General features: G+C 44.5%; 1 protein-coding gene across 1 annotated transcript; it reads right to left on the bottom strand.

The window, feature by feature from the left end:
* Window positions 1-8,619: 8,619 nt before the first annotated feature.
* Window positions 8,620-14,120, bottom strand: LOC120030411 (ras-like protein family member 11A-like). The gene is made up of 5 exons (XM_038975803.1): window positions 13,470-14,120; window positions 12,463-12,519; window positions 12,173-12,255; window positions 10,969-11,139; window positions 8,620-10,805 (listed from the first exon to the last, which is right to left on the bottom strand). The coding sequence occupies exons 1-5, from the start codon at window positions 13,618-13,620 to the stop codon at window positions 10,503-10,505; spliced, it is 765 nt and encodes a 254-aa protein (XP_038831731.1). The 5' UTR covers window positions 13,621-14,120; the 3' UTR covers window positions 8,620-10,502.
* Between the last annotated feature and the right edge of the window lie 201 nt (window positions 14,121-14,321).

Genomic DNA, 14,321 nt, shown 5'->3' with positions numbered 1-14,321 from the left:
CTTGCACCACCCCATCACCCTCACCCTTAATATCTGCTCATTCCTCTCTCCCCTGGCCTCTCTCTCTCTCCCTTATCTGTCTCCCCTGGCCTCTCTCTCTCCCTTATCTGTCTCCCCTGGCCTCTCTCTCTCTGCCTTATCTGTCTCCCCTGGCCTCTCTCTCTCTGCCTTATCTGTCTCCCTGGCCTCTCTCTCTGCCTTATCTGTCTCCCCTGGCCTCTCTCTCTCCCTTATCTGTCTCCCCTGGCCTCTCTCCCTTATCTGTCTCCCCTGGCCTCTCTCTCTCTGCCTTATCTGTCTCCCCTGGCCTCTCTCTCTGCCTTATCTGTCTCCCCTGGCCTCTCTCCCTTATCTGTCTCCCCTGGCCTCTCTCTCTCTGCCTTATCTGTCTCCCCTGGCCTCTTTCTCTCTGCCTTATCTGTCTCCCCTGGCCTCTCTCTCTCTGCCTTATCTGTCTCCCCTGGCCTCTCTCTCGCTCCCTTATCTGTCTCCCCTGGCCTCTCTCTCTCTGCCTTATCTGTCTCCCCTGGCCTCTCTCCCTTATCTGTCTCCCCTGGCCTCTCTCTCTCTCCCTTATCTGTCTCCCCTGGCCTCTCTCCCTTATCTGTCTCCCCTGGCCTCTCTCTCTCTCCCTTATGTCTCCCCTGGCCTCTCTCTCTCTCCCTTATCTGTCTCCCCTGGCCTATCTCTCTCCCTTATCTGTCTCCCCTGGCCTCTCTCTCTCCCTTATCTGTCTCCCCTGGCCTCTCTCCCTTATCAGTCTCCCCTGGCCTCTCTCTCTCCCTTATCTGTCTTCCCTGAACTCTCTCTCTCTGCCTTATCTGTCTCCCCTGGCCTCTCTCTCTCCCTTATCTGTCTCCCCTGGCCTCTCTCCCTTATCTGTCTCCCCTGGCCTCTCTCCCTTATCTGTCTCCCCTGGCCTCTCTCTCTCTCCCTTATCTGGCTCCCCTGGCCTCTCTCTCTCCCTTATCTGTCTCCCCTGGCCTCTCTCTCTCTGCCTTATCTGGCTCCCCTGGCCTCTCTCTCTCCCTTGGCCTCTCTCTCCTCCTTTCCCCTGGCCTTTTTCTCTCCCTCATCTCCTCACCTGGCTTTTCTCTCACTCCCCATCTCCCCCTATCCCCTGGCCTTTCTCTCTCCCTCCTTTCTCTCTCTCCCCTGGTCTCTCTCTTTCTCCTCTCTCTCTCTCCCCTGGCCTCTCCCCCTCTCCCCTGGCCTTTCTCTCTCTCCCTTATCTGTCTCCCCTGGCCTCTCTCTCTCCCCTCTCTCTCCCCCCTGGCCTCTCTCTCTCCCTTGGCCTCTCTCTCCTCCTTTCCCCTGGCCTTTTTCTCTCCCTCATCTCCTCACCTGGCTTTTCTCTCACTCCCCCTCTCCCCCTATCCCCTGGCCTTTCTCTCTCCCTCCTTTATCTCTCTCCCCTGGTCTCTCCCCCTCTCCCCTGGCCTTTCTCTCCCCCTCCTCTCCTCACCTGGCCTTTCTCTCACTCACCCTCTCCCCTGGCCTCTCTCTCTCTCTCCCTCCCCTCCTCCCCTGCCTCTTTCCCAATGTAATCCCTTAATCTATTAAATTCAATTTAAGGGCTATATTGGCCTGTGAAACATATGTTTACATTGCCAAAGCAAGTGAAGTAGATAATAAACAAAAGTGAAATAAACAATAAATATTAACAGTAAACATTAGACTCAGAAGTTCCATAAGAATAAAGACATTTCAAATGTCATATTATGTCTATATACAGTGTTGTAACGATCTGCAAATAAAGTACAAAAGGGAAAATAAATAAAAAATAAATATGGGTTGTATTTACAATAGTGTTTGTTCTTCACTGGTTGCCCTTTTCTTGTGGCAACAGGTCACAAATCTTGCTGCTGTGATTGCACACTGTGGTATTTCACCCAGTAGATATGAGAGTTTATCAAAATTGGGTTTGTTTTTTAATTCTTTCTGGATCTGTGTAATCTGATGGAAATATGTGTCTCTAATATGGTCATACATTTGGCAGGAGGTTAGGAAGTGCAGCTCAGTTTCCACCTCATTTTGTGAGCAGTGAGCACATAGCCTGTCTTCTCTTGAGAGCCATGTCTGCCTACGGCGGACTTTCTCAATAGCAAGGCTATGCTCACTGAGTCTTTACATAGTCAAAGCTTTCCTTAATTTTGGGTCAGTCACAGTGGTCAGGTATTCTGCCACTGTGTACTCTCTGTTTAGGGCCAAATAGCATTCTAGTTTGTTTTGATTTTTTTGTTAATTCTTTCCAATGTGTAATTATCTTTTTGTTTTCTAATGATTTGGTTGAGTCTAATTGTGTTGCTCTGTGGGGTCTGTTTGTGTTTGTGAACAGAGCCCCAGAACCAGCTTACTTAGGGGACTCTTCTCCAGGTTCATCTCTCTGAAGGTGATGGCTTTGTTATGGAAGGTTTTGGAATTGCTTCATTTTAGGTGGTTGTAGAATTTAACAGCTCTTTTTTCTTTGGTGGATTTTGATAATTAGCGGGTATTGGTGTTTTGGTATTTTATTAGGATCCCCATTAGCTGTTGCAAAAGCAGCAGCTACTCTTCCTGGGGTCCACACAAAACATGAAACATAATACAGAATGACATAATGCAGAACATCATCAGACAAGAACAGCTCAAGGACAGAACTACATACATTTTTAAAAAGGCACACGTAGCCTACATATCAATACACACTATCTAGGTCCAATAGGGGAGAGGCGTTGTGCCACGAGGTGTTGCTTAACTGTTTTTTGAAACCAGGTTTGCTGTTTATTTGAGCAAAATGAGATGGAAGGAAGTTCCATGCAATAAGAGCTCTATATAACACTGTACGTTTTCTTGAATTTGTTCTGGATTTGGGGACTATGAAAAGACCCCTGGTGGCATATCTGGGTATCAGCCTAATTCTGGATATTTTTGTATAATTTTGCATGCAGAGTCTCAATTTGGTGTTTGTCCCATTTTGTGAATTCTTGGTTGGTGAGCGGACCCCAGACCGCACAACTATGAAGGGCAATGGGTTCTATAACTGATTCATGTATTTTTAGCCAGATCCTAATTGGTATGTCGAATTGTATGCTCCTTTTGATGGCATAGAATGCCCTTCTAGTTTTTTGTGTGCTCTAGGGCAACGGTGTCTAGATGGAATTTGTATTTGTGGCCCTGGGAACTGGACCTTTTTTGGAACACCATTATTATCTCATATTTTACTAAGATTTACTGTCAGTGCCCAGATCTGACAGAATCTGTACAGAATATCTAGGTGCTGCTGTAGGCCCTCCTTGGTTGGTGACAGAAGCACCAGATCATCAGCAAACAGTAGACATTTGACTTCAGATTCTAGTAGGGTGAGGCCGGGTGCTGCAGCCTTTTCTAGTGCCCTCGCCAATTCGTTGATATATATGTTGAAGAGGGTGGGGCTTAAGCTGCATCCCTGTCTCACCCCACGGCCCTGTGGAAAGAAATGTGTTTTTAGCCAATTTTATGCGCACACTTGTTGTTTGTGTACAAGGATTTTAAAATGTTGTATGTTTTTCCCCCAACACCACCTTCCATCAATATGTATAGCAGACCCTCATGCCAAATTGAGTCAAAAGCTTTTTTTAAATCAACAAAGCATGAGAAGACTTTGCCATTGTTTTGGTTTCTTTGTGTTTTTGTCAATTAGGGTGTGCAGGGTGAATACGTGGTCTGTCGTATGATAAATTGGTAAAAAGGCGATTTGACATTTGCTCAGTACATTGTTTTCACTGAGGAAATGTATGAATCTGCTGTTAATGACAATGCAGAGGATTTTCCCAAAGTTACTGTTGACGCATATCCCACGGTAGTATTGGGGTCAAATTTGTCTCCACTTTTGGATTGAGGTTATCAGTCCTTGGTTCCAAATATTGGGGAAGATGCCAGAGCTAAGGATGATGTTAAAGAGTTTAAGTATAGCCAATTGGAATTTGTTGTCTGTATATTTTATCATTTCATTGAGGATACCATCAACACCGCAGGCCTTTTTAGGTTGGAGAGTTTGTATTTTGTCCTGTAGTTCATTCAATGTAATTGGAGAATCCAGTGGGTTCTGGTAGTCTTTAATAGTTGATTCTAAGATTTGTATTTGATTATGTTTATGTTTTTGCTGTTTGTTCTTTGTTATAGAGCCAAAAAGATTGGAGAAGTGGTTTACCCATACATCTCCATTTTGGATAGATAACTCTTCATGTTGTTGTTTGTTTAGACTTTTCCAATGTCCTAGAAGTGGTTAGAGTCTATTGATTCTTCAATTACCTTGAGCTGACGTGCTGTTCCTTCTTTTCCCGTAGTGTATTTCTGTATTGTTTTAGTGATTCACCATAGTGAAGGCGTAGATTCAGGTTTTCTGTGTCTATGTTTTTGGTTGGATAGGTTTCTCAATTTCTTTCTTAGGTTTTTGCATTCTTCATCAAACCATTTGTCATTGTTGTTAATTTTCTTCAGTTTTCTGTTTGAATTTGTTTGATTTGATAGGGAAGTTGAGAGGTAAAATGTACTGTTTAGGTTTTCTATGGCCAAGTTTACACCTTCACTATTACAGTGGGAACGTTTTGTCCAGGAAGTTGTCTAAAAAGGATGACATTTGTTGTTGCCTAAATGTTTTTTGGTAGATTTCCACACTACTTTCCTTCCATCTATAGCATTTCTTAATATTATTCAGCTCCTTTGGCTTTGATGCCTCATGACTGAGTATTGCTCTGTTCAAGTAGACTGTGATTTTGCTGTGATCGGATAGGGGTGTCAGTGGGCTGACTGTGAACGCTCTGAGAGACTCTGGGTTGAGGTCAGTGATAAAGTAGTCTACAGTAATACTGCAAAAGAGATGAGCTATAGGTGTACTTACCATAAGAGTCCCCTCGAAGCCTACCATTGACTATGTACATACCCAGCATGGGACAGAGCTGCGGGAGTTGTGACCCGTTTTTGTTGGTTATGCTGTCGTAGTTGTGTCTAAGGTGGCATATGGGGGAGTGAATGCTGTCACCTCCTGGTAGGTGTTTGTCCCCCTGTGTGCTGAGGCTATCAGGTTCTTGTCCAGTTCTGGCATTTAGGTCTCCACAGACTAGTACATGTCCCTGGGGCTGGAAATTGTTGATTTCCCTCTCCAGGATGGGGAAGCTGTCTTCATTAAAGTATGGGGATTCTAGTGGGGGGATATAGGTAGCACACAGGAGGACATTTATCTCTGTTGAGATCATTTCCTTACTAATTTCTAGCCGAATGTAAAATGTTCCTGTTTTGATTAATTTAATAGAGCGCGTTAGGTCTGCTCTATACCAAATTAGCATACCCCCTGAGTCCCTTTCCTGTTTCACACCTGGTTGTTTGGTGGATGGGACTACCAGCTCTCTGTAACCTAGAGGGCAACTAGTGGGTCCATATCCTCTATACCATGTTCCTTGTAGGATGAAAAATTCTGTATTTCTGATTTCTTTGGTGAAGTCCAGCTTCCTGCTCTCCATCCCCTCCCCCCTCATCCCAGTTTCTCTCATCCCAGGAGGTTATTCTCTTTCTCCCTTGCCCCCTCTCTCTCTCTATCTATCTCCTCTCTCTCTATCTCTCTCTCTGTCTCCTCTCTATCCTCTCCTCTCTCTTTCTCCTCCTCATCCACCCCCTCCACTCATCCCAGGAGGTTATTGTCTGGTTGAGTGTTCTCCCGGTCTCCAAACCACCACATCCTGCCTAATCTGATAACGAGAGGCGCTGACAACCTCGCCCTCTCTAACACACTCACACACACACACACATACAAACACACACACACACACTAACGAGACCAACAGCTGTTCCATGTACAGCAACACATTCCTTTAGAACACATTCCACGTTCCATGTTTCACGTTCTAATCCCTCTCATAACGAGACTTCCCATATTCATCACATTTTATTGATGAGCTCTCTCACAACTATCCTGCTTTCACAGTGATAGAGACATACTAGAGATGCTAGTTTACAGGTCAAGAGGAATAGGAGGAAGTGGGAAGCTCTCCCTCTGATGGTTAGATTCAGAGGGTAATCTGATCATGGATCTGTGGGGCAGATTCTACCCCAAGGGAGGGCGAGGCCCATTATCAGAAGACAGGAAGTTATCAATTTGATCTGTCAAGGAGAATGATCTCATTGGTTAATCTGTCAAAGGGAGTGATCTCATTGGCTATGTTGTCAGCGATGGTGGTGAAGGACAGGAGAGAGTTGTCCAGTGGAAGATGATAGAGGAGATCATCAATAACTGCTTATTGCGGTATAGGGAAGGTGAAGGTCGTTATCACACACATGGACACACCCTCTTTGAGATGCTTGACAGAAAATTATGAATAGCTTTTTTTGTGTCATGTTTTGAAATCATTTGTGGGGATACAAATTATCTTTATCAGCCCTTTATTGAATATTTTAGTCAGTGAATACATTGGCAAACTGTAGCTTATTGTTGTACCATTTCAGTAATCTTTTCTTATTGGTACTATTGCAACCAAGCCTCCCAGATGAGGCCCTAGGCGACAGCACCAGTTCCACTGCAGTCCCAAGAGGAATTCAACAACAAACAGGACTGTATCCATCATCAGGCCATGTCAGAGACTGTTACATTCACACACACACACACACACACACACACACACACACACACACACACACACACACACACACACACACCACACACACACACACCACACACACACACACACACACACCGTGAAAAACAAGGAAGGGAAAGATCAACAGAGTTGACGTGGAAAAATTCACAAATGTGGAAAATCTCCACTAACTCATACACTCACCAGAATGATTCCTCCCGTGGTCCTAGTAAAACAATCTCCACTAACTCATACACACACCAGAATGATTCCTCCCGTGGTCCTAGTAAAACAATCTCCACTAACTCATACACTCACCAGAATGATTCCTCCCGTGGTCCTAGTAAAACAATCTCCACTAACTCATACACACACCAGAATGATTCCTCCCGTGGTCCTAGTAAAACAATCTCCACTAACTCATACACTCACCAGAATGATTCCTCCCGTGGTCCTAGTAAAACAATCTCCACTAACTCATACACTCACCAGAATGATTCCTCCCGTGGTCCTAGTAAAACAATCTCCACTAACTCATACACTCACCAGAATGATTCCTCCCGTGGTCCTAGTAAAACAATCTCCACTAACTCATACACACACCAGAATGATTCCTCCCGTGGTCCTAGTAAAACAATCTCCACTAACTCATACACTCACCAGAATGATTCCTCCCGTGGTCCTAGTAAAACAATCTCCACTAACTCATACACACACCAGAATGATTCCTCCCGTGGTCCTAGTAAAACAATCTCCACTAACTCATACACTCACCAGAATGATTCCTCCCGTGGTCCTAGTAAAACAATCTCCACTAACTCATACACACACCAGAATGATTCCTCCCGTGGTCCTAGTAAAACAATCTCCACTAACTCATACACACACCAGAATGATTCCTCCCGTGGTCCTAGTAAAACAATCTCCACTAACTCATACACACACCAGAATGATTCCTCCCGTGGTCCTAGTAAAACAATCTCCACTAACTCATACACACACCAGAATGATTCCTCCCGTGGTCCTAGTAAAACAGCATATGGAAGTCATTCAACTTCCCAGGTACATTGGAGCTCAGAGAGGGATCGAGACAGACAGACAGGAGTGTGCGTGTCTGTGTGAAGCTATGTGTCTGTGTGTGTAAGAGAAAGAAAGGGGGCAGAAGGAGGGTTTATGTTCATCATTCAATAGTGAGCCTTCGGGATGTGTGTGTGTGTGTGTGTGTGTTCTTGTGAACCATCTGTGTGTATTTATGCATGCAAGACAGGCAAGTGTGTTTCTGCTAATGTGGGAACCTGTAACCAGAGGCTTTCACAGATTCCCATTCATTCCTTATCTTTGTGTGTGTGTGTGTCTTCCACTGTGGACCAAGGCCAACTAATAATAGAGGAACAGTTAGTCCTCCATGACAGATTTGGCCCTCTGTGCTGTGTGAGCCCTCAGGAAGATACTCTGAGATACAATTATGAGATAATACAAGACTTGCAGAGAGCTGTGTTCAGAGCTCTTCTTCTGTGGTGAGCTGGGTACATGTTGCTACTGTCAGAGCTCTTCTTCTATGGTGGGCCGGGGCCATGTTGCTACTGTCTGGCTCATCTGGTAGGTATTCAGACACACTTGGAGGGAAATAAGGGTACGTTTGCGTCCCAAATGGCACCCTATTTCCTACATAGTGCACTACTTTTAACAGAGCCTATTCTGGATATAGTGTGTTACTTTTGACCACATGGGCCCATAGTAGTGCAGTATATATGGAATATGGTGCCATTTGGGATAAAACCTTAAATACTAAGTGTTTCTGTTACTATTTGTAACATATGTGTCATTATTGGTTGGTAAGTCACGCTGTGGTATTACAGTGGGGGCTGACTGTTGGCTCTGGGAGGATAGCTGGAATGAGGGCTCCGGTGCCAGGGGCATACCGGAAGAGGGTCTTTATAATGGCTGTGTGTGTGTGTGTTGCTGAGAGACAGGAAGAGAAGGAAATTAAAATGGTTGAAGAATGAGGTCAATTCTCTCTCATTTCTGACTTCAAAACAAGTTCAAACTTCTTTATTAGCATTTCTAAACTACATTTCAAACATCTCGGTCGTGTTAAATAGAGCACTCACAGGAAAACGGTTTAAAACACTTTGCAGAGAAAAAGAAAAGAAAAGTGTTTCTTATTGGACAAGTCCAGGTAGTCCCTCCTTGTTTAAGTCCGTTTTGTCCCTAATGAACATGACCCAGCAAAGCAATACTCAGCCACTATAGTGAAATGAATCCTTCTACTGAGACACACTGATTCATTTTATAGGTCAAAGGTCAGAGGTTAAAAGGTCGTTGTGTGTGTTTCTCTATGGAGGTGGTTGGGGGCCAACGACCAGATTCACAGAAACAAATTCCAGATGCTGAGGAATGTGTCGTTATCGGGAACACTGTGCCCCAGTAACCCTGACCCTGACCCTGTGCCCCAGGCGTCCTTGTGTGTGTCCGTGCGTGTGTCTGTGTATCCGTGCGAGTCTGGGGGAACTGGGCGCTCCCTAACCTCTGGTGTGTTCCACAAAACTCTGACACAGCAGATAGAGGTGAAAGGTCATGAGAACTCCGATTTGACATGTCTCTCCAATGTGTGAGTCCCGAATGGCTCCCTTATATAGTGCACTACATTTGACCAGAGCTCTGTGGGTAGTGCACTATATAGGAAATAGGGTGCCAATCGGAACAGAGCCCATGTCTCTTCCTCTCTGGTCTCTTATTAAAAAGATATATCCGTCCCAAATGGAGCCTGTACATGTTGCTCTAAAGGGTCCTGACTAGGGTGGCAAAATTACAGCAACTTCCCCCCAAATACCCTGGGTTTCCAGAAATACTGCTTATTCCCTCCCGATTCCAGGAAAGTTCCAGCCAGGATTTCTGGTAAACCCAGAAATGTAGGAAGTTAGCAGACTTTTGCAAGCAGTGACCCTAGGCCTGACAGAGGTTTGTCTGAAGTTCCCCCTATAAGCTCTGATCTATGTTCATGCTAGTGCTAATGGTAGGGTAAACTGATCCTATATCTGTGGTTAGAGACTGTTCAGAGGGAATCAGGTTGGTTCAGATAAGTACAGTCCAGGATGGTCCTCTGTAGCTCAGCAGGTAGAGCATGAGGCTTGTAACGCCAGGGTTGTGGGTTCGATTCCCGGGACCACCCATAGGTAAAAATGTATGTATGCATGACTAAGTCTCTTTGGATAAAAGTCTGCTATAAAACAGATCATATTTAAATGTCAAGGACATGTAATTGCTAAATAAACATTTAATTAACCATGGCCTATCCATGTTTTTCCATTTTCAAAGTATATGCGTCTCAAACGCACCCTATTCCCTACATAGTGCACTACTTGACCCTGGTTGAAGGTAGTGCACTAAATTGGGAATGGGGTGCCATTTGGGATGCAAACATCGGTTTGTTTTGCTTCTGGGTACAGTACATTTTCAGATGACATTCATTCAATACAAATGTATCAGAAGCAAGAAGAGTAGGCTAGTGCGTGACAGCTCAGATCTCAGAGTAGCCTATGATTGGTCCGTTAGGCCTGTCAGTCAAAGTCAGATTTTCAGGCTCCTCTGTCACCATTGGTTAGATTGTCAGAATGGTATGTGATGTCAAAAGCCTCATAGCACACTGTTTTGTTGGAAGTCTTGGGCCTTGCTGTCTCTGTACCATTCCTTCCACAAGGGGAACCTCTATCTTAATGTTCCATTCCAACCCAAAGAAATACAATAACCTTTGTTTCCCTCTTCTCACTGTTCCAATGAAATGCTCCATTTGAAAAAATTGTTCCATTCATTATCATACAACGACATCACAGGAGAGTCAACTGGGCTCAATCCAGAATTCCAATTACAGAACCAGAACATGTAGAAAAAAATAAAAAAATCCCATCGTCATCACAAGGTGTTAGTGGAAGACTTTCCCTTAGAGGACAGCACCTGTCGAAATCTCCTCTTCAGCTCCTGCATGTTGGGGGACTTGGGCCGGGCCAGGTGCAGTCCCCCTCTCCTTTTCTCCCCGTTAACCCCGCCCAGCGCCCGGCTCACCTCGCCACAGAGGTGCAGGAAGGCGGCGTGGACCCCATCGTGGTTCTCCCTGGCAGACGCCTCAAAGTATGGCCCACCCAGAGAGGCTGCTAACGTCTCGCCCTCGTCAGCCGGCACCTGGCGGGCACGGAGGAGGTCGCTCTTGTTGCCTACCTGAGAGGAGAGGAGAGAAGGATTAGAGAAATGTTAAGGCGACATCCAGAAATACTTCCTGAAAAAAGGTTATCTATTTAGACACCAGTATGACAAGGACATACCTGGAGACTTAAATAATGATAAAAACATCAATCTCCCGTAATATAACAGTCAAACCCACCAGTATAACAGGTATGTTCCCTGCAGGGTGGATGCGTCTGACGTGCTGGTAGAGAGGCTGTATGGTTCTATAACTGCTGTGGTCGGTGATGGAGAACACCAGGACGTATCCATCCGCCCAGTAGATAGACCTGTTGATCTGCTCCTGACAATATAGTCCCTCTGCATCGTCCTGGGGGGGAGGGGTGGAGGAAATAGAGCACGTCACATCTGTCTGTCTCTAATACTCAAAACCCACTGGTACAGACTGATGTAGACAGTGATGCTTTCATCTGCCCTCCTACACTAGCCTATTTATTAGTGTTATTGTGAGAAGCCTGCTTATGGTTATTATTCTGAGATTATGGAGAAGACAGACAGAACGCCCTCTTTACCTCAGATTGTAGTTTGTTTACAAAACCAGGCCTTTGAACAGGTGGTTAGTTTTCAAAGTGAGTTTGATAAATGAATGGGAGACTCCCTTAGGGAGTCACTGAACTCTTCACAGCCACTACAGAGTAGAGAAAAATGACTGGGATATGCCCCGGTACTGGATGTAGGCTCATGTCCACAAAGGGTCTCAAAATAGGAGTGCTGATCAGGTCCTAACCTGCCCATATAATCTCATTCATTGTGATCTAAAAGGGTGTAACTGATCCTAGATCAGCACTCTACTCAGAGGCTTTATAGGGGACCTGGTCTACTGTAACATGATATATTCTTACTGATAATGAAGAATGGAAAATGAGGAGATGTTTCCACTTGTTATATCCAGACCTGTGTCAAATACATACATAGGCTACTGTATGTCAAATACTTTTTGTGATTGAACCAATACAATGGAATAGTCAAAGTGCTGTCTGTGTGAGAACATCCTAAAGAAGGAGGTTAGAAGACCTCTATCCCAAGGGAGACTTGGCATGTAATTTAAAGTATTTGACATTTGAAAGTATTTGACCCCACGTCTGGTTAGATAGACCCCTAGGCTGTAGCGAGGAGCAGCAGTTACCTTTAGACTAGAGACACCGGGGCGTTCCAAATGATACCCTAATCCCATTGTAGTGCACTTCTTCTGACCAGTGCACATAAGAATCTGGAGAAAAGTATTGCACTGTATAGAGAATCGGGTGCCATTTTGGGACACTTCATTATGTGCTGAGAGAGAGAGAGAGAGAGAGAGAGAGAGAGAGAGAGAGAGAGAGAGAGAGAGAGAGAGAGAGACCTACCTGTAGAGAGACACAGGGTGTGTCCTGAACCTGCAGTGAGACCTGTTCTCCATCTAGATTGATCTTTCTGGAGTAAAGGGCCCCTGGAAAACAGAGATTAGCAACGCGCATGATGGATAGATATGCAAGAAATGAATGATGATGCAACACATTAGGATGCCTTGTACTGACTGATTGTTTTTAAACACAGGAGGATATAGTAAACTAGTGTGTGGCTATTTCAACATTTTTACAATGTGAAATGACAGATATTATATGAGTGTGCACTGTGAGAATGATACAAATCCTACCTGTGTTTGCCTCATAGTCCCCAATGAACCTCTTGGTCAGAAACCTGACTATCAAAGCTGTGAACAAAACAACGAGATGAATAGTCTCCAGTGAGTAACACCTTGAGAATAATACTGCAGGCTACATATCTTTCATTGTTGACATACGAGAATACTGCAGGCGACATATATTTCATTGTTGACATAAGAGAATACTGCAGGCTACATATCTTTCATTGTTGACATAAGAGAATACTGCAGGCTACATATCTTTCATAGTTGACATGGCCTGCTCCTTAGGTGGTATAGACCAGCTTCCCATCAGTCTGTCTGCATCCAGACACAAATTGGCCTTATTCCCTACATAGGGGTTCAGTTAAAAGTAGTGCACTATGGGCCCTGGTCAATTGTAGTGCACTATATAGGGAATCGCTGGTGACACTGTTTACCACAAGTTATCCAACTGGCACACCAGACAGTGTGTAGCCTAGAGGCCTGTCCTACAGAGTACAGACATAGCCGAATACAATATCTAAGTCACTTGTGTCAAACTCATTCCATGGAGGGCCAAGTGGCTGCGGGTTTTCGCTCCTCCCTTGTACTTGATTGATGAATTAAGGTCACTAATGTGTAAAGAACTCCCCTCACCTGGTTGTCTAGTTTTTCATTGAAATGAAAAAAAGAAATGAAAAAACACCCGCAGACAACAGACCCTCCATGGAATGAGTTTCACACCCCTGATTGAAGTGATAGGTGGAAATATGAATAGGTACAATTTGTTTAAAAATCGACATGGATTGTCTGCATAATAAAAGGATTTGTAGCCAATCCGTTTGACAAACTAATGCAAATTAATTATTTTCATTCTAGCCTTCATTCTCTATTTGCATAGGAAAATTACTTATAGGCCTAAAATTGATAACTTTATTTATATATACACACACAAACTTTCACATTGATTCTTGTTTTCAGATTCCAACAGTGCGCTATAGCGCACTTCTCAAAAAGTTATTAACCATGTCCCCTACCTGTTTTCCCGACGTTGCTCGCTCCCAAAACCACAATCTTGACGTTTTTGTTGGGCACGCAGTCTAGAATGGGATACTCCGGTATTGGAACTAGCAGAAAGTTGCTAGAACCACTATTCATTGTTCTCGGTGGGTCGACAAGAAGACGCATTTAGAAGCCCCTTGTGAGTCCAGTCTGGGAATACCGTTCCTCTTTCTCCTCGTCCCCCCCCAACTGCTAAAATATTCCACTGTCTCTCGATGCACCCGATCTCGATAAGAACAGAAATTATAATAGTCTCCTCTGGCTGCTACTTCGAAACAATCATGCCTACCGTTTGAAGATCCCTTGCATTGAGTGCTAAACAAATTGACATAATCAAGTTTCTTTTGGCGCCCATGGTCCTAGACCGTTAGGCTATCCGATTGTAGATTGTATCTTTGGAACCGTTATTTCACATAGGATAAATAGAGACAGAGCACCGAACGGTCATATAAACCACGAAGGGCAGACAAGTCAATCCCGCCACTTCCCGAGCCCGCAGCAGTTGTTAGTCAAGTGAGAGAAGAGTCAGACAAACCGGGGTGGGATGAGAGAGAATGGGGCGTGAATGAGTAGCCTAGCATAGATTTGCTGACAGCACAACCCTACAAATCGCTGACCTGTTAGCATCTGGCCATTTTATCTGTTTAGGATAGGCAAGCATAATGGTGCATATGATATCATTCCTGGGGGTCTTTCCCCCAATTTATTAGCCTACATTTCAAGACAGTCAAATAGGATTCAATGAGTAAACTGAATCAATTGTTGGAATCGAAGGCTAAAAACAAACTATTTTAGGAAATAGGCCTACAGAGTAATTTAGTTCAACC

Source organism: Salvelinus namaycush, chromosome 36, assembly GCF_016432855.1.
Source record: "Salvelinus namaycush isolate Seneca chromosome 36, SaNama_1.0, whole genome shotgun sequence".
NCBI classification, from domain to species: Eukaryota; Metazoa; Chordata; class Actinopteri; order Salmoniformes; family Salmonidae; genus Salvelinus; species Salvelinus namaycush.
This window is presented reverse-complemented; position numbering and strand designations above follow the sequence as displayed.

Coding starts and splice junctions, on each gene's coding strand:
- LOC120030411 (XM_038975803.1), bottom strand. CDS start 13,620: ATGCGTCTTCTTGTCGACCCACCGAGAACAATGAATAGTGGTTCTAGC. Junction 11,140..12,172: donor CACCCTGTGTCTCTCTACAG/GTAGGTCTCTCT, acceptor CCTCCCCCCCAG/GACGATGCAGAGGGACTATA. Junction 10,806..10,968: donor GGAACATACCTGTTATACTG/GTGGGTTTGACT, acceptor CTCTCCTCTCAG/GTAGGCAACAAGAGCGACCT.